Source organism: Tupaia chinensis, unplaced genomic scaffold (genome assembly GCF_000334495.1).
Source record: "Tupaia chinensis unplaced genomic scaffold, TupChi_1.0 Scaffold000520_1, whole genome shotgun sequence".
Lineage (NCBI taxonomy): Eukaryota > Metazoa > Chordata > Mammalia > Scandentia > Tupaiidae > Tupaia > Tupaia belangeri.
The window spans coordinates 509,801-530,477 of record NW_006160033.1 but is presented as its reverse complement, the minus strand read 5'-3'; the positions used below and the strand labels follow the sequence as shown (position 1 = coordinate 530,477).

At 44.0% G+C, this 20,677-nt stretch overlaps 1 protein-coding gene across 1 annotated transcript in view; it reads right to left on the bottom strand.

Annotated features, from left to right (window-relative positions):
* Positions 1-20,677, bottom strand: part of RBM20 (RNA binding motif protein 20) — a 244,077-nt gene that overhangs the window by 29,341 nt on the left and 194,059 nt on the right. Inside the window, 3 exon segments of the mRNA XM_006156850.1 lie at positions 1,229-1,308; positions 17,122-17,253; positions 19,309-19,449. Coding sequence (XP_006156912.1) covers positions 1,229-1,308; positions 17,122-17,253; positions 19,309-19,449 — 353 coding nt within the window.

Genomic DNA, 20,677 nt, shown 5'->3' with positions numbered 1-20,677 from the left:
GCCCGGGGCCCACCCTGGGGGGGAAGCCGGCCCAGCCGGTCTCTTGGTTATAAGACTGGAAGCCACTCCTTTACCAAGATGGGGGACAGCAGCCTGCCCTGCCACTCTCCAATGTTGCTATCAGAGATTTCAAAAATAAAGAACTAGGAAAGTATTATATTTTATGGTTGGAAGAGACCTTAAAACTCTCATCGGCTCATGTTTGAGAGGAAGAAACAAACTCAAAAAGGACCCCAACCAGCCTAAGGTTTAAAGCGAGATCTCCTAACCCTCCCTCTACTCTGCCGCGGGACCACAGGTGCTAAGGTGCATCCTTACACACATCTTTTAAAAGTTCAAGTAACTGTATATATATATATTTAAAGGCAAATAAATAAGTCCCAAGCCTGAATAGTTACATACAAAAGTATATACACACTTATTTCTTCACACACAGATGCTCTGGGGGCAGGTCAGCTGAGTCACACACGTGATATTCTAAAAGGCTGGGCATTTTCCATGTGGTGCCTAAACATAGGAATACCACGCAGTCCTCGCTGACCTCAGAGTCACTCAGGGCACTGAGATCTGGCTTGCTAGGATCAGACTGCCTTGACCACCTTGAGGGAAACAGCCCGGGTTCTCCAGAGAGGTTCCAGCGCCATCTGAGGCAGCCCTGAGTAGGAAACTCGCAATGTGCAGGCCAGGCCCCCTCCCCTGCTGTTTCCACCTGAGGTCTCTAAAGGGACTGCCTCTGTGGGGCAGTGACAGTGGTGGCCCCAGCGTGGCCTGGTCGGAAACTTCAGTTACGAGAAATGGGTTGCAGAACTGATTGTATTCGGTGTTCAGAGTAAGTGACTATTAAAATAAATAATTGGATTTTTCTGGACCATCTACATTCAGCTAGTGAAAACTCGAGCTGCAAACACACGCACACTTGCAGGTGGTTTTAGTAAAGTGCACACTTGTCCCACAGGCCAAATATCAACAGACTCTCCTGTAGTCCTTTCCAAAAAAGGACGGCGGCTGAGGGGCAGCCCCGCCACTTGCATCTTCCTGAATAAGCTGAGCAGCACTTTTGGACTGGACTGGTGCTTTCACTGAGAACAAGGAGAGGGAAGGCCTCAAAAGGCAGATGGACAGGGCAGGGCAAGGACAGGACACGGGGTGACTCAAGTGCCACTAAGATGGGGAGCAGGAGAATGTTCCAACTTCCCGAACGGGCCCTGAGATGCAGGCTGGGCCTCACCTGTCTGCTTCCCGGAACATGTCCCTCTCCCGCTGGGAATGGATGTCCTGGATGATAGCAGCCACGGTTTTGCCGGGTTTCTAGGCAGAGTGAGAGAGATCACCACTAGGTCAGAGGCAGCCTTGCAAACATGAGGGAAAGCAGCTATGACTTGGGCTGTTCCTTGCCCCATCCAATGAAAAGGAGAAAGTGCCTGTCGTGGGAGGTTTTTAAAAGTTTAATCTAAGACCAGTGAGTGACATGGTGGTTAAGGCACTGACTCTTACATGGTCGACCACAGTTCAAGTCCCTGACCCAGCAGCTTGAAAAACACGCTAGGTGGGTATGAGAGCACGTATGCCCCAAATCCCAGGAGAAGAGTCGAGGAGAAGGGACTGTGGCTTGGCTGTCTCCCGTGGGGGTGATTTCACACTTTCCTTCTCTGTCTCTTTCTGGTGAGCACATTCACCCTGTGGCAAAAATCTTTATAAAAAAAAAAAATGTCACTCCAACACTCTGGGTGTTGTGTGCCCCAAATTCCAACAGACTGGAGAAACAGAGGAGAACGGATTGTGGCATGACCACACCCCACTGGAGGGATGCTTTCTCCCTCTCCCTCTCTCTCTCTCTCTCTCTCTCTCTCTGGCAAGTATGCATGCCCTCTGCCAAATTTTAAAAAAATAATAAGACTTTTTTTTTAAAGTTTAATCCAGAGGATGAGGAGTGTGAGCATAAAGCTGGGCAGGGCAAGGCTGAGAGGTCCAGAGAACAAGTGGTCCGTCGAGGTCAGGAAAGAAAGAGCTGGTGTCCATGCCCACGTGCTGGGAACAAGCAGCCTTAGTTCATACCCACCTCTCACTTCTGTCCTAATTATAAAAAAAAATAATAATAATTAATGTGAGAAGAAGGAAAGAGGAGGAGAGAGGGATGGGAGAAGGGAGGGAGGAAGAACAGAGGCATTACAACTGGAAAGGAGGCGTGCCGATCACTGACCGCAGCCTTCCCCTCTTACATGTGTGGAGACAGACCCAGAGAGGTCGACGTGGTGTCTGACACAACACCTTAGTCACCAGCCTTAATGAACCCCATGCAGATGGTGACTCCAGGACTTGCACTGCATTAAGAGACACGTTCAAGATCCGAGAGGGAGTTAGAGAACCTGGACTTGACAACAGACATTTAAATTCCAAGTTCCTGCCCATGCTCCATGCTCCTTCAACACCTCACTCCAGCGTGCTTGTCCCCAGGGGTCATCTGCTGCTCAGAGCAAGTCTGTGAGGTGGAGACACAGGCACGACTCCTGCAGAGAATGCTGGGTATCCGAAAGCTCCACTCTGGCCAAAGGTCATTACTGTGGCCGTGCCAGGGCAGGACCACGCTCAGCCCCCAAAGCCCGTACTTCAACTAAGAATAGACAAATAGCAACCAAAAATAAAAAAAGTAAATGATTTTAAAAAGAAATTCACAAATATAAAAGTCAGGACAGGAGCACCTGCCAAAAGGCTGCAGAATGCATCCATTCCATAAAAATGTGTGAGCAGGGTGAATTTTATGGTATGTGAGCTATATTTCAATAAAGCTGCTGACATTTGAAAACATGTCTTTAGTGTAAACTTTTTTTTTTTTTTTGGAGAGATTTTTCACTGTAGGGCGCGTGTGCTCGCCAGACAGACAGAGAGAGACATAGAGACAGAAAGCGAGAAATCACCCCCCAGGGGGGATGGTCATGCCGCAATCCCTTCTCCTCCATTCTCCTCTCGGGATCTTGGGCACACACGCACACGCGCCCGGCATGAGTTTTAAGCCACCGGGTCCGGGACACGAACCGCGGTCGACTACGTGAGAGTCCAGCGACATAGCCATTACGCTAACTGCTGGTTCCCTAGTGTAAACTTTTGATGGAGAATTTTTTGTTTTTATTTTTTGTAATTTGCCAGTCGATGTGTATGCTTGCCAAAGACAGAGAGAGAGAAAAGAGAGAGAGAGTGAGAAAGTGCCCCCCCCCAGGCGATAGCCACGCCACGAACCCTTCTCCATTTCCCCCTTCTTTCAGGATTTTGAGCATGCATGGATACATACTCAGTAGAGGTTTTTCAAGCTGCTGAGTCTAGGACTGACCTATGCAGTCAACCATGTGGGATCTAGTAGCCTTTATCACACTACAAGCTAGCCCTGATAGTTTTATTAAGAAATAAAACCAGAGCTGACAGGTGGGTTGGTGGTTAGGACACTGAACTCCTCTATGGCTAACTGAGGTTTGAGCCCTGGACCAAGCAGCTTGCTTTCTCACTTTCTCTCTCTCTCTGGTCAAATTAAAATTAATTAATTAATCAATTAGTTAAATAAATAAAATAAATCATTTTTAAAAAAGAAATCTAACCAGCTGCTCTTTTTTTTTTTTATTTTTATATATTACAATAGGGCACATACACTTACTGGAGAGACAGAAAGCAAGAAATCACCGTCTAGGGGGGCATGGCCATGCCACAATCCCTTCTCTTCCATTCTCCTCTCAGGATTTCGGGCACACACACGCACACACATGCCCTGCATGAATTTCAAGCCACTGGGTCCAGGACCCAAAGCATAGTCAACTACGTGGGAGTCAAGCACCTTAACCACTATGTCACCTGCTGGCCCTCAACTGCTTCGTATTTTTATTTTTAGGTTTTTGCCGTAGGATGCATATGCATGCTGGAGAAAGAGAGTGATAGAAACAGAGGGAAAGTGAGAAATCACCCCCAGAGAAGATGGTCACGACACAATCCCTTCTCCTTTATTCTCCTTCTGGGATTTTAGGCATGCACACATATGTGCCCAGTGTGATTTTCAAGCCACCGGGTACAGGACTTGAACCTCAGTCAGCCATGTGGGAGTCCAGTCCCTTAAGCACTATACTACCTGCTGGCCTACCAGCTGCTCTTTTTATCTTTGTTTTCATGTTATGTAGTTTGTGAAGGATCATGAACTCTTAACAACTATTCAGAGACTGGATATCACAATGCATTTCATTTCACAGATGAGAAAACCATATCCAGAGATGCGACATGGCTGGGGTTAGAATTTCATGAGTGATCTGAGTGGAACGACTGTTTACCTGACTTATTGTTGATTGAGGGCTGGGCTGGGAAAAACACAGAGTACAGGCAGGAATGAAGGGAGGGCTGCCTGTGTCTCAGGGTGAGAAGTCAAGGCTAGAACACAGGGAAGAAATAACGAATATTCAAGCCAGAAAGATCTCTTGTCATTTCGAGATACAAAAGGACAGAAGGCTGAAGAGGAGCAGTGACTTCTTCCTCTGTGGTCATGAAGAGGTCAAGTCAAAAAGTCAGTCAATATCCTGTTCAAGCAAAGGCCCAGGAATTCAGCATGCTCAAGATAACCACCTAAAAAGCCACCTCACAACTTTGGCAAATGGCCCGGCGTGTCCAACAGCAGCTGTAAAGGTGGATTCTATGAGCATACAAAGATCCACTGCAAGCCCCAGATCACCTGTCTGCACCAACTGCTCATAGTAGACCAGAAGCAAAGACCCAAGGCTGGGGCAGTGTGACAAAGAGATGAGAACGACCCCTGGCTGACCAAAGCCTGAGTGCCACATAATCCCCCACACCCAGCGCCTATGCCCCATGGTAGTCACCACCCTGTCCAGGAGAAAGAACAAAGGGCATGCTGAGGGAGACAGAGCCAAGGTGGGAGAGCCAAGGTGAAGGACAAGCCACAGAGAAGGTCTGCAAAGCTGTCTGCGAAACCTGCTCCTCCAAAGCCAGAGCCCCAGGCTAAAAAGGCCCCTGTAAAGAAAGGAAAGAAGGTGCCCATAGGAAATAGGAGAAAATTGATGCTGGCAAGGATGGGAAGAACCCTCCAGAACATGGAGATGCCGAAACAGACCAGGCACAGAAAGCTGAAGGTGCTGGAGTCGCTGAGCGAGGTGTGTGCATTTTTGGTAACAGTACTTCTGGTGGCTTGCAATTTGAGACACTATTTTTTATCAAATTTTATAAAAATGCAGAATTTTGTTTACCTTTTTTTTTTTTTTAAGCTATGTTGTTAGCACACAAAACACTTTTGATGGCTTTTTGGGGTAGGGACATTTGTCACTAATAGAATGTCTCTGAAGCTAGATTGATTTTTGGAGACATCTTTCCCTTCCAGTTTTTTTTTTTTTAACTTTATTTATTTCATTTTAATTTTGACCAGAGAAGAACAGAGTGAGTGAATGAGAGAGAGAGAGAGAAAGAGAGAGAGAACAAGCTGCACAGGTTCAGGACTCGAACCGTACTTGGCCATGTGGGAGTCCAGCGCCCTTAACCACCACACCACAGACTGTCCCCCCCTTCTAGTTTTGAGAGACTTCCCCTTGGCTCCCTGGATTCCCTGACACTGACACACATAGCCACCTTGGCACAAGTGTCTTGTGGTGTGCGAAAGCTAAAATGTGTTGTTATGTCCTCTTCACCTTCAGCGTAGACTGAACTCCTTTAAACCAGAGACCTGTTGGTGCCTGAGCACAAAAGCCTGGTTACCAGCATGTCAGGGAATCTGGACTCTTCGATGCCATTAAGATGGCATCCTTGAAAAGAGAGAGATTTACATGAATAATTCTGCCATTTTTGTTTCCCAAAAGTCAGAACTGGCTCATGAAAAGTCGTTAAACGACTCGCTGTGAAATGTCAGCCCTCATTGTCAACGTGCCCTGTTTGGAGCATCACACGAAGACTTCACAGGGATTTACAGTGGCTTTCTGATGTTGGTAGTTTATTGAAGAAGGGAATTTAAAGGTATTGTACACTGTTAAGGATTGTCTGCCCACGTCCTACCTGAAATACCATGATTATTTATGAAAAGGATTTTTAATCAAGCTGGATACACTTTGGCTCAGAGAAAAAAAACAACAACAACAACAAAAACAAAAAACTCACAGCTGAGCCAGGAAAGAAGAGAAGGCTGTTGGCCTGGGCCGAGAGGAGGACTGCTGCCTAGGGTGTACCCCTCCTCCCCACAGCCCCTCCTTCAGTCAGGGCTGTTTGTCACTCTCTTGAAGTAGAACAAAAGGGTTCCTCTGGAGATGACCACACTTAACGTGGACACCACAGAGCAGGTCTTCTCCCCGCCTTCCCGCCTTGGGCTGTGCATGGAATTTGGCTACTATATCATCAAGGGCAAGGCCAGGACGGATGGCCCACAGGAAGGCCTGCTGTGCTGCAGTGAGGCCTGCTTGAGGACCAACCCGCGAGTGGCAGAGTTCCGGAAAGCTGGCGGGAGTCAGCAGGACCAAACACTCTGCCAGCTGTCATCATTTGGCTACAAAAGTAGCCAAAGATTTTTCAAATAACAGAATTGACTTCTCTAAGCCCTAAAAATCCTCTTGATCTTCCTTTTGGACAGACTTTGGTATCTTACAATTTCGAGGTATAAAGGAGACAGATGAAACAAAACTAATCACCTCAGAAAAAATGAAAATGGAACAGAACAAAGTAGGTCTAAGATAAAATGTGGGTCCTTTTATATTGTAGAAAATTTCAAACATACACAAAGGTAAAGAGAATGGTACACTAAACTCCGTACGTCCATTATCCATCTGACCAAGCTATTATCAAGTCTGACCAATCTTGTGTTTGCACCCCCACTCTCCTTCCCCACCCCTCGGTTATTTGAAGCAAATCCAGGCATCATATTGTTTCATCCATTCTATGAGGACATTAATACAACTCAACAACCCTACAGGGGCCCATCCCTAGTGCTCAACAGTCAATACATCTTGCTACTCTGAAGACAAAGGTAAGATTCTAAGCCTCACACAGTCCTAGGAATGTGAGGGCACAGAGAGGGAAGCGCCATGACTTGGCATCTCAACCTAGGATGAGCTCTACCTTCAGATGACCGCATCACCCAGGGTCCAGGCTTGTTGCCTCTGCGAGACTCACTCTCTTCACCTAAAAAGGTGGGATAAGGAGGCCCATCTGGCATCTATCAGAAGCCTCCAGTCATGGCAAGCTGCGTCAGGAAAAAACCACAGAGTGCTTAGCCAACATAAAGGGAGCTGCTAGAGAGTTTGTGTGCCCTCTGACTGCTCCACAGCTGTTTTACATACCTCAAGAGTCCTGAGAAGGAACTGAAACCTTCCAGACGAGCCTGGAACTCATCAGACACAGATCCTGTCAAGGCAGCCCAGACTGTTTCTGACATTACTGTGCCTTCCAACTTCTACATCTCCTCTCATCCAAATCCTCCTACTTAGAAGCCCACTGTCTGTGTAACAAGTCCCCTACCCCATCCTTCAAGGCCCTGCTCCAATCTCTCCCTTTACACTCCCAACTCACACTGCCTTTTGCCTCCAAACTTTCAGTAGCCCCTGTGTTTATGCACTCATGTTTAAATCATGTATACTTTTGCATAAGAACAGCTCGTCTCCTGGTTAGATAAGTGACTCTCCCAGGTGAAAACACGTCCCATAGTCATTGTAACTGTTAGTACAATGTCTTACGCAGAAGACTCTCCATCATCAATTTACAGATTTAATCCTGCCAACTGAGAGCATCGTGGATTACCCACAAGACTGTTTCCAGGGCCAGACCCTCTCTCTGTGACTAGGAAGCTGGCAAGCTCATTGTCTCTGAAACCCTTTGCTGCCAGAACTGACTGGAAGTCTCAGACTCACCCCAAATCTGATGAATGTGAATCTCTGGATGAGAGGATCCCAAAACTCCCCTGATGATTCTCTGAAGCAGTGACTACGAGACACTGGTTTACATTCCTCCAAGTCTCCTTCTGTGTCAAAGACCGTGTGACTCTGCTCTTGTTGGAGTCCCTACAGAGCAACCAATAAAAGATTGCAATCTGCTAGTCAAGGTCTGCAGGAACATCACTTTTTATTGTTCCTTTAGACTCTTTCTCCTTCATTCTGCATATTATATAAAAGGTTCTGCCCCAAGTGCTCTGAGAAATAGAACCCCTGCCATGAAAGAAATACCATTTGAGAGAGGAGAAGAAAAATATCTGAAAATCCCTCTTTTCTTCCTCTGTACTTTGCCTGGTGATAAAATTGTTCTTTCTTGCTTGAGAAAGGACAATTAAAATTTCCCTCTGCCTTGTAAACTCTGGTGGGACCTGAAGTAATGGTCCCTTTGGCCCAGAGACACAGATGGAAATAATGTTTGCTGTCTATTTCCCTCCTCCTGGTAGCAGCTGTTCCTTCCCCAACTCATTCCAGAGACCTGGGTGTGTTTCCACCCCTGGCCTTGAGGATGTAATAGGTGATATTTGCCCAGCCAATCACAGCACAGCCTCCTCTTGGCCGCAGAAACAGGCTCAGGGGTGGGCACGCGTGCTGAGAGTTAGGTGACAATGACTTTTAAGACTTCTGTGAAGAGCTACTGGGAATATTTCTGGCTCTCTCTTATTGAAGGAATTGGGAAGATAAGTCACCATAGCCATCATGCCACCTAGAGAAGACTGAGGCTGTCAGGGGCAGTCAAGAAAGACCCCCAGAAACAAAGCCAACTGAACAGTAGAAAGTACAGAGAGAAATCAAGTTCTAAGGAATTATTTGGGCCCTGAATACAGCCACACTACAGCCAGAACTACTCCTAGATGTTTGTGTGTTTGTTTTTTACACAAACCAAAAAATTCCTTTTTCACTTAAGCCATTGAGCATAACTAGGATGAATTTCTGTTACTTGCAGAGAGTCCTAGCTGACTGACATCAACATAAGCACCATAAAGCATGCATTACTATGTCATTGACACATGCTTTAAGATGCCATCACATCACATGTTAGCCCATGTGACCTTCGCTGTCCCTAAGAGGCAACATGACAGTTTGGGTAGCAGAATACCCTTAATAAAGATCAGAAGAAAAATGTGTTCTCAAAGGAAGATGTACGAATGACTAAAAACCATATGAAAAAAATGTTCAACATCTCTTGTCATAAGGGAAATGCAAATCAAAACCACAGTGATGTATCACCTAACTCCAGTAAGAATGGCTGTCACACACAAAAATAAAAACATTTTAAAAAATAACAAATGCCGGACATGTTGCAGAGAAAAGGGGTCTCTTGTGAACTTAGCAGATGAGAATGTGAATTACTGGGGCATCAGAAAAATCATGAAGCATTTTTCCACAGAAAAACACAGAAAAACATGTCATGACTTTTCTGATGACCCAATAGTACACCCATTGTGAAAAAAATCTAAAACTAGAATGACTATGTGATCCAGCAATCCCACTCTTGGGTATTTATCCCAAGTACAGGAAATCACTCAGTTGGAGAGACATTTGCACATCCATTTTCATTGCTATATTATTCCCAATAGATAAGACTCGGAATCAACCTAAGCACCCAATAACCAATGAATGGATTAAGAAAATACAATACCTAGAGGCCAGCATGGTGGTTAAGGACGCTGGACTCCCACATGGCCGACTACAGTTTGAGTCTCGGACCTTGCAACTTGCTTTCTCACTTTCACTTTCTCTCTCTCTCTCCACCCCCCCCCACCATGGTCAAAAAATTAAAATTATTTCTTTCTTTATTTTAAAAGAAAATACAAAATACAGTACCTAAACACAATGGAATACTACTCAGCCATAAAGAACGATGAGATTCTGTTGTTTGATATGAAGTGGATAAACCTTGAAGATATAACACCAAGTGAAATAAGCCAAGCTATGAAGGACAAATACTGTCTGACCCCACTCAACATCTACCAAACATCCACACTCCATTGCAGAAGCTGAAATGCTCAATGGCACAGAAGTAGAGAAAGTAATGCTGATACCAGAAGCCCCAAAAGGGAGTGGAGGGAGGCAGTTTAGGGAGAAAATGAGCATTAAACACAAGAATGCACGCAAACAAGTAGAACAGGTTATGAAACCGCATACCAGACCTGACAGCCATGTCACTTACAATTCAATATATACTTAAAAAAAAAAAACAGAATTAGTAGAACTATAATCAGATGTGTATAACGCTATACAATGTTCAATGCTGAAGACAGTGAATAGTGTTGATAGCCTTGATTTTGATTCTTACACACTCAACACATGTACTGAAAAACCACCCTGTACCCCACAAAGATGTACAATGATTGTAAGCCAGGAATCATAATTAAAATAAACTTAATTGATAAACTCCTAGCCAGACAAAGCAAGAAAAAAAGAGAGAAGACAGTATTTCCTACTTGCAGGCAAAGTGTGAAGAGAAAAATTCAAAAATATAAAATGTAAGATGTCATCACAGAATTTCTTTACAAAAATAAATTGAGAAAAAAACTAACCAAAGAACCAGCTCACATTATAAACCTATTTGCCTGTTTGAAAAAATGTTTTAGTTTCCTGTATGTTAAAGGGCATAGTAGTAAACAGATAACAGATCTGATCATTAACTTTTTCTGCTTACTTAAAAGAGAAAAGAGAGAGAGAGGAATGGGTTCTAGATCCTGGCTACTCAAAGTGTCCTCTGAGGACCAGCGGCATTAGCAACTCCAGGGCGCTCATTAGAAATACAGAAACAGGCCAAGTTAGGGTAGCACACAAATGCTACTCAGTAGGCCGAGGCCACATAGGAGGCTTGGGTTTGATTCCTGGCCCACCTCAAAAGCTGGACACAGTGGTGTGTGCCTATAGTCCCAGCTACCTGTGATGCTGAGGGAGGAGGATCACAGCATAGCAAGACCCTGTGAGAGAAAAGAAGAGAAAAGGGAAGGGAAGGGAAGGGAAGGGAAGGGAAGGGAAGGGAAGGGAAAGGAGGAGAGGTGAGAGGGCAGGGGAGGGGAGGGGAAGGACGGGAGATAGAATCGCACAAAACAATTTTAACAACATCCCTAAGTGATTTGCATGCACAGTGACATCGGAGAAGCTCTGTTAGAATGCTGTTCCTGCTGTTTCCTGGCTGGATGACTATAAGCCAATTAGCCGACTCCTCTCTGTAATTTCATGCTGAAAATGAAGATCGTAATAACATCAGACAGTGATGCAGATAGAGGAGGATCACAGCATAGCAAGACCCTGTGAGAGAAAAGAAGAGAAAAGGGAAGGGAAGGGAAGGGAAGGGAAGGGAAGGGAAGGGAAGGGAAGGGAAAGGAGGAGAGGTGAGAGGGCAGGGGAGGGGAGGGGAAGGACGGGAGATAGAATCGCACAAAACAATTTTAACAACATCCCTAAGTGATTTGCATGCACAGTGACATCGGAGAAGCTCTGTTAGAATGCTGTTCCTGCTGTTTCCTGGCTGGATGACTATAAGCCAATTAGCCGACTCCTCTCTGTAATTTCATGCTGAAAATGAAGATCGTAATAACATCAGACAGTGATGCAGATAGAGTGTAAAACCAAAACAGCCCCAAGTTTTAATCATCGCCCTTCTAGTGGTGATGATCTTGGATAAGTTACTGAACTATTTCCTTCAGTTTCCTCGTTTGTAAAATGGAGAAAATACTACCTGTCTGACAGGACTGATGTGGGAATTAAAGTAGATAATAGATGTAAAAAGCCTGGCACATTACTTGAGTACCAGGACTCAATTACAGGAAGATCTATTTATTATTGTTGTACTCTTCTAATTACTGCTATTATCTGCCCTGTACACCTCACAGGGTGAGACTCAAAAGACAATGCTTAAAACCAGAGAACTCGAGGTATCGTCTTTTCCTCATCTGCAAATTAAGGTTCACAGAGGTTAAACAACCTGTCTAAACTTATCAAAACAGGAAAAGGTAGAGCCTCGTTGGCACCACCTCCCAATCTGACATAGGTCACATGGCTTTCAACACTTCCGTGTTTACATGTCTTTCCTCCCACCAGACTAGGCTCCTCACAGACTTGTTACTGCTCTATGCACGGTGCCTGGCCCAGTTCCCACCAGAGTGAGCATTCAACGAGTATTTACTAAATGCAAACCCTGACCATCTGACCTCTTTAACCCATGGTTTTTGCACCACTCCCAATGATCTCCTTCAGGAAGGTATTATAGTGCCTTAGTACTTTAAGGAGCTGATTACTGCTGTTAATTCTAATTAGAAACTTATGACAACATCTCATTTGAAGACCAAAGCTCCACTGGGAACTGCAGGAATGTAATTCTAGCCCCCAGGATAGCATCCAGGAGAACAGGAACTTTGGCCAGGTATAGGCTGAAACTGCATTGTAAACTTCTCAGAGAGAAGCACTATGCTTTCATTAGGAAAAAATGCCAATGGAAGCAGAACTGTTGGCAAAAGGACTTCACAAGCAGTAATGCAAGCAAATGCAGAATCAGGACTCTGGCAGCTCGTTGATAGATTACTGATCTACATATGCAGACTTGTCAGAACGCTAGTCCTAGCTAGAACAAAACCACGGAGTCTTTGTCTTCTGACTTCAACCTCGAAGGCAGATTAAGAACTGGGAGTCTTAAACAAAATAGACTGTAAATAATGTGGAATGAGCTGAAGTGAACTGGAAAAATCCATATCAAATGATTCAGGCTAAAGCACAAAATAAGATGGTAGATTTAAACACAAATACACCATTAATTAAAATAAATACAAACGGGCTAAATGCTCCAGTTAAGAGAACTCCTTTCCATGAGTAAGAAGACACAATGTAAAAGAAAAATGTGGGTGAGCTGGTTATGTGTGCCCCAAACCCTAGCAGGATGGAGAAAGAGAAGAAAGGGGATTGTGGGGCAATCACGCCCCATGTGGGGAGGTGCTTTCAGGCAAAATGATTGGAAGAGACCTCCCACCAAAGACTATCTAGATGGATTACCCAGAAAGTACATGAAAAAATACTAGACTTCAATTAGTAATCAAGAAAATAAAAATAAAACCATGCCTCTCTTCAGACCAGCAAAAAAGTGAAAAAGAAAAAAAAAAAAGGACAAAGTATTAGCAAGCATGTGGCCATTGAAAACCCTCATATACAACTAATAAGAATGTAATATGAGACAACCAATTTTTGAAAGAGCTTGCTATTGTCTAGTAAAACTGAGAGAGTAAGCAGGTTTTATGATTCAGCAAATCTAATCCTGGCTTTTACATACCCCAAGTTATATGCACATGTGCATGTGTACCAGATAACATGTCTGAAAGGTTCATATTAGTATTATCTCTAATAATCTTTTCTGTTTTAAGGTTTTTGCCATATGGAGTGTGTGTTTGCTGGAGAGAGTCCGAGAGAGAAGGGCAGAAAGAGACAGTGAAAGAGAAAGTGAGAAATCACCCCCTGGGTGGAAGGTCATGCTGCAATCCCTTCTCCTCCATTCTCCTTCTGGGACTTTGGGCACACAGGCACACACATGCACCTGGAATGAGTTTCAAGCCACCAGGTCTTGAACTCGAACCATAGTCAGCCATGTGGTAGTCCAGCATCTTAACCACCATGCCACCTGCTGGCCCCTTGTCCCTAATATTCTAAAATCAGAAACAACTCAAGTGTTGATCAACAGTAGAATAAATAAAGTCATCCAATGAAATTTAAATAGCAATAAAAAGAGACATACCTGGAACCAGCAGATGGCATAATGGTTACATTGCTGGACTCCCACATAGTCAACCACAGTACAATTCCCAGACCCAGTGACTTAAAACTCAAGCCAGGCACATGTGCATACGTGCCCAAATCCCAAGAGGAGAATGAAGGAGAAGGAATTGTGGCATGGCCATCCCCCATGGGGGTGATTTCTCACTTTCTGTCTCTCTGTCTCTCCCACAAGTACAGGTACCCTATAACAAAAATATCTCTCTTAAAAAAAAAAAAGAAAGAAAGACACACCCAACAGCGTGGGTAACATAATAATGAATTAAAGAAGTAAGACCTGAAAGAACACAGATAGTATGATCCCACTCACATCAAGTTCAAAACAGGCAAAACTAAACCATAATGCTTAGGGTGACATATATAGGCAATAGAACTATAAGGAAAATCACAAAGATGATTATCCTCAAGTCAGGAGAACGAAGGAGGGCTTGAATGTGAGGAACTGAAAGATTTCTGGATGCTTTCCAGATTCTATTTCTTGACTCTGATGATAGTTTTATGGGATTTATGAAATCACATTTGTTATTAATTTTTAAGTTGTACAATAGATAATTAGTTGTACAATAGGTAATTTGGGTATCTACATTATATGTCATGATAAAACAAAAATGAAAAGAAAAAAAAAAAAAGAAAGACATGTTGAACAAGTCTAAAATAAAAACAAAGCCATATTTGGAACTCTCTGAATTCATCTCTGAATCCTGACAGTGACCAGTCATTCAAGTGCCATTTAGAAGGATTCCTATGGAGCCGAATAAGATCAGAATTAGACCCAACGAGTAGGTAAATAGGGTAGGGACCCCAGAGGAAGACTCACTATGATAGGAAATGGACACACACATATATTAAGATAGAGCCGACTTATAAAATGGAGTCATTGTGGTTTTGAGAAGGGTCGTTCATGCTCTCACTACAAACGGAGCAGTAGCTCTGACTGCTTGCTCACACAGAGAGCTGCTCACAAGAGAGCTGTTTTACAGCTTGCTTGATCAATCGCAGCCTACCAGGAAATGCAACCAGACCCTCTTTGAAGATTCCTTCCTCCCACCCTTCCCATCTGGTTCCTGGTACCAGAAGGTAGTTACCTTCCTTCTGCTGTCCCAGATGTACACACAGAAATCCACCACTGGGATGGGACACTAAGTCAGCATCCAGATATGGATCCTCATTCCTACAAAGACCATCCTGGGCATATGTGATGAGATCATTAAAGTCGTCACTTGAGAGAGATAGGCAAGCACAGGAAAAAGCCCAGGAAGCCAAAGAAGCCAGCTACTATGACAGACCTTCCCCTGCTAAACAGTCATTACCAACCCCCAGGATAAAAGTAATACCTAACCTCATGCCCAAGGCAGTTGTCCTCGGGCAGCTGCCCACCCACATACATGGAGGTATATTTCCTCCATATTAGAAAGCTTTACTTTTCTATTAAAACCTCTCTTACCCTACCTTACTAGTGTTTGTGGTTTTTCTTTTTTTCTTCTTTTTAGAATTATTTTATTTAACTTTATTTATGTATTTTAATTTGACCAGAGAAGTTGGGGTGTGTGGGCCCAACACCAAGTGCAGGAAAAGCAGTGAACTCAGTTCCTTGTGCCACGCACACAAAGAATTAGAGACATGGACAAAAAGAAGAAATAGTGAAATGGAGAGTTTATTAAAAGAGGGAAAGATCAGCGCTCCGAGGCAGGGAGTGTGTCCTAGAAAAAGGGTTGCCAATGGAAAACTGAGGTGAGGGACGTTTTTCTGTGTCAGAGGGGCTTTGTTTGAGCTTCTTGCTTTCATTTAGGCTTGTTTAGTCTCTGAGAATCTGACTTATTGTGAGAAGAGAGAAGTGCCTTGGGACCAGCAGATGGCGTAATGGCTATGTCACTGGACTTTGATGTAGTTGACTGCGGTTCAAGTCCTGGACCCAGTGGCTTAAACTCACGTCAGGAGAGAGAGAGGGGGAAAGTGAGAAAACATTTGCCAGGTTCAGGACTTGAACCGTGGTCAGCCATGTGGGAGTTCAGCCCTTAACCACCACTCCACCTGCCAGTCCCTGTATTTTTTCATTCTGCATCTCAGGACAGGTCTCTTAGAGATCTGGACTGAAGGAACCTAGGATCTTAGAACATGCAGCCGAACTCCCTCATCCTATAGCAGCACTTCCTGCAGGCAACACATTCCCTGCAGCACCAAGTTGTCAGTGGGCTGGCATGTCTCCTCACGATGATAGCCAGTCCTTCTGCAAGCCACTTTTTTTTTTTTTGAGAGGTTTTTTTTTTAGACCATGCGGAAGAGACAGAAATAGAGAAATCACCCCCCCACACCCCCCGGGAAGATGGCCACGCTGCAATCCCTTCTCCTCCATTCTCCTCTCAGGATCTTGGGCATGCACGCATACATGCCTGACGTGAGTTTAAGACACTGGGTCCGGGACTTGAACCACAGTCAACTACATGGGAATCCAGCAACACAGCCATTATCCCATCTGCTGGTCCCAAGCTATTTCTCTCTTCTCACAATAAGTCAGATTCTCAGAGACTAAACAAGACTAAATGAAAGCAAGAAGCTCAAACAAAGCCCCTCTGACACAGAAAAACGTCCCTCACCTCAGTTTTCCATTGGCAACCCTTTTTCTAGGACACACTCCCTGCCTCGGAGCGCTGATCTTTCCCTCTTTTAATAAACTCTCCATTTCACTATTTCTTCTTTTTGTCCATGTCTCTAATTCTTTGTGTGCGTGGCACAAGGAACTGAGTTCACTGCTTTTCCTGCACTTGGTGTTGGGCCCACACACCCCAACTTCTCTGGTCAAATTAAAATACATAAATAAAGTTAAATAAAATAATTCTAAAAAGAAGAAAAAAAGAAAAACCACAAACACACTGAGTTCGCTGCTTTTCCTGCACTTGGTATTGGGCCCACACACCCCAACTTCTTGCATCCTAATTTTTGTGCATCACTAAGACATAAATATGGAAGAAGGACAAGAAAACAAGAGATCAAAGAAGATGACAGAAAGAAAGAGCTACCCTTACCCTGTATGAGTAGAGGAGAAAGTTGTATTCAGGGGTTTATTGACACCTGGAACTCCCAACACTGAAAAGCAACCATCTTTCCCCCTTAATTACTGCTTCAAGACTTACCCTGAAAACATTTTCCCCTGTAAAATCTTCCTTGGTTGACAGGTAGTCTCAAGCATCTCTCTGCATCTTGTATTTACCTCCATCAGCACTTTGCTTGCCATGCTGTAACGGTTGGCCTTCCCAAGCGATATCTTCAAAGGCCATGAGTCATGTTCTAATCTCTTCCTATCCTCTCCTTTCCACCTGCACCAGGCCAGTGCCTGACAAGTGGGACACTCGGCTGATGCTTGTTGAATGACCGAATGAGCGAGAGAATGCTTTACCTTCAGCTGCAGTTCCTTGTATCTCTTGGACATCCGAATGAGCACCTTCTCACCATTGATCACGGCAGATTTTTCTTGATAATACTGGACCATCGCCTGGGCAGCTTCTGTGTAAGCCATCTCTAAAAAGGCCTAGGAAGGAAAGGAGGGCCAGTCATTGAATTTGACTTTAATGGTCTTAAACAAAATTCAGTACAAGGTATGACTGTCCATGTATATGAAGTTCAAGACCAGGCAAAACTAACGGATGGAAACAGAAATTAGAGTTGAGCTTCTCTCTGGGGTGGGGAGTGAGGTACTGACTGGGGAGGGGACTGAGGAAACCTTCTGATGTCCTGAAAATGTTCTATCTCTTGTCTTGGGTATTAATTACACGGGTGTACACATATAAAAAAATGAATGGAGTTGTACACTTAAGACGAGTGAACTATTCATTTTAGTGTATGTATTTTATACCTCAATAAAAAGGGGAAAAATCAGTTACAAACAAGAGCTCCGTTTGATCTCATCTGTTCAAAGAGACCTTTTTATTAACTTCACCAAAAGAACTCATTATAAGATGACCCCCCCTTTATGATCCCCATGGTTACCAACCATTATTCTTAATTATGTATGTCCATCCTGGACTGTGTCGGGCCATGGAAGCCCCTCTGGGATGGGAGGGTCCATTACCCACAGTTCTCAGGGGAGTTGGCACATATGGGCCGATCCCTTCAAAACTTGCTGCTTGGGGCGGTGACAGCAGGAGACAGAGGCACAGGCCCTGGTTATTTGAGCTCTCACTTTCCTAGTAAAAAAAGGTGTATACTTTCAAGACTGGTGCTCACAAGCCCTAGGCTTGAAGGTTGTGAGGTAGAGAGAAGAAAACCCTGAGGTTTCCACAGCCTCTTTTCTGGTCAAACACATGCAGGGGAACGGGCTTGTCCATTCAGCCTGCCTCTATAGAGCTGCTAAGTAGACTGTTCTGACTGACCCCAGTAGCTGCTGTGGTGAATCACGGCTGTAATGTTGATTTGTTCGGTTTGCACTATACATCGATGTACTGATTCTGGTCCCTCTATGAAGAGAGGGAAAAGTGCTTTGTGATAACGGGGTCTCTTACTGTGAGCCCCTAACTCTCCCGTTCCATTGAACTTAATGGGCTAAACCAGCCTTTACCCTTCCATCTTTCTCATTTGCTTTTGAATTTCAGATCTATGGCTTTTCTCCACGCTGTCCCAGTCCATGGCACAGACGACTAAGAAGTCAGGGCTCCATAGGGTTTTATCTCAAATTCTGCCACTCGGCTTTTTATCCGCCTCTTTATATATATATATATATATATAAACATTTATTAACACTTCTAGCACTCACCTATCAAATGGAAATAATACCAACCTAGGGACTCTCACTGCACTTACGTTGTAAGCTGGATTTTGTACATTTACCCAAAATGGAATTTCTGAGAAGAAGGAAAGGGAGACAAAGGAAGTGGAGTATCCACAGGTTGAAGAAGGAGACCACTGATAATCTGATGTGGCTTTGAGTCTATGCTGTTTACACCTTAATTCAGAAAAGACTTTCTCCTACATAAAAATATTTATTAAAATAAAGGACCAGCTATTCTGACCACTTGCTGTTTAAACTCCCTCATTGACTTTAAAAATGAAAACAAACATAACCAGTCCCAAAAGGCTCAGTTGATTCCCACAAGATAAGGATTCTTAGTTCTTAGACTTACAAGGCATCCCACAATTCCTACTGACCCTCCAGCTATGAGACTCCAGGACCTCACACTGACACACAGGACCAGTGAAAATATTTGTTCCTAATCAGTTCTTGGCTGGGTCCAAAGCCAGGCCATCAGATATGATAAGCTTAGAAGAGGAGACTACAGCATTAGCTCAGGGGTTGGCGACACAGCCGATCCTCCGTGGATTTCTGTTTTGGGGCCAATTAGCTTTATCTATGTGAATGAGCACCTCATTCCACAGTATCTCCCTCCACCTCCAGGCAATACTGTCCCTACCACAAGAAGGAAAGGATGAAACAAGGGAAACAAAATAGCAACACCAACAAAAGTGCCAACAGAAGGCCACCTGTGTATCACCTCTGTAAGTCAAGAACAGCTTTTTAAAAAGAAATCACGTAGCCCCCTGTCACCTATGTGTGGTCTGTACACACTAGAGTGACAGTGCCCAGACCTACCTGATTAGTTGACTTCATGAGGATGTAATTAGTGACCTTTCCAAAGGGCAGCCCCAGGTTAATGACATCGTTCTCAGTGCAGCTTCCTTCAGGGAGATTGCAGATGTGCACCACGCGGCCAGCACCCTTCCGCTGTGCAAACTAATGGGAATGAAAGCAGTGGTTGGTCTTCAAAAGGCATTCCTCCTCTTCCCCTTTATTCCAGAAATCCCTAATGAGTAGTTTTCCTCAAGTAATGATTGTAAAACTATAATGTACAAAATTAATGCAGATTTAAGAAAGTCAACCTGAGACATACATAAAATATCAATTTTATACCATCTCTTTACAAAAAAGAATCCTTGACATTTTACTTTATTATATGTTTTGTGTTTTAGTCTGCTATAGGGTGCATACACTCGCCAAAGAGAGACAGAAAGAGGGAGAGAGAAAATGAGAAACACCCTATAGAGGGGATGACCATGCTGCAATCTCTCCTCCTCTATTCTCTTCTTAGGACTTTGGGCACGCAGGCACACCTGCCTAGCATGTTCTTTAAGCCACCAGGTCCAGGACTTGAACCACACAGTCAACTCTGTGGGATCTAGCTGCCTTAATCACCATGCTACCTGGCTGGCCTGATCCTCAACCCTTTAAATGAGCAATAACACTCAGGGTGGTGTGGGAGATGAGGAAATGGGCATGTCTATATGTTGCTGGTGCGAGTTTAATATCTACAACCTTTAGAGAATATACTTTAGCAATATTAAATAAAACTTAGTATAGTTAGCTCATGACCCGCCATCCCACTTTAGGCAGGATCTAACCCACTGAAAGAAGAGTACCAATATGTAAAGTCTCATGTACAAGGACATTTATCGCAGTCATTGGGAAAAAAAAATAGGAAATAGACTAAAGGTCCAACAATAGGTGAATGTTCGAGTAAATGATAATTCAAGCACAGCTGGAAAGCTACATCGACACTGAAAGGAAGCCAATGTACTGTTATGAAATAATTTATTTTAGCTAGAGGGCACATGCACTTATCAGAGAGAGCCAGAGAGACACAGAGAGAGGAAGAGGAGAAAGCACCCCTGATGGAGCATGGTCACGCGACAATCCCTTCTCTTCCATCTCTCCCTCCTTTTGGGATTTTGGACACACACACACACACACACACACATCCACCCTGTGTGTTTCTCAAGCTGTCAGTTTCCGGACCCAAACCTGTCGGCCATGTGGATTCCAGCTCCTTTAACCAACAGGCCATGGAGCCAGCCCACAAAATAATTTTTAGAACAAATCATTACATAAAAAACAGGTGCTAAATAGAATGTGTACTATGATGCCATGTATGAAAAATGAAAGAAAAATATGATAAAGCGATAGA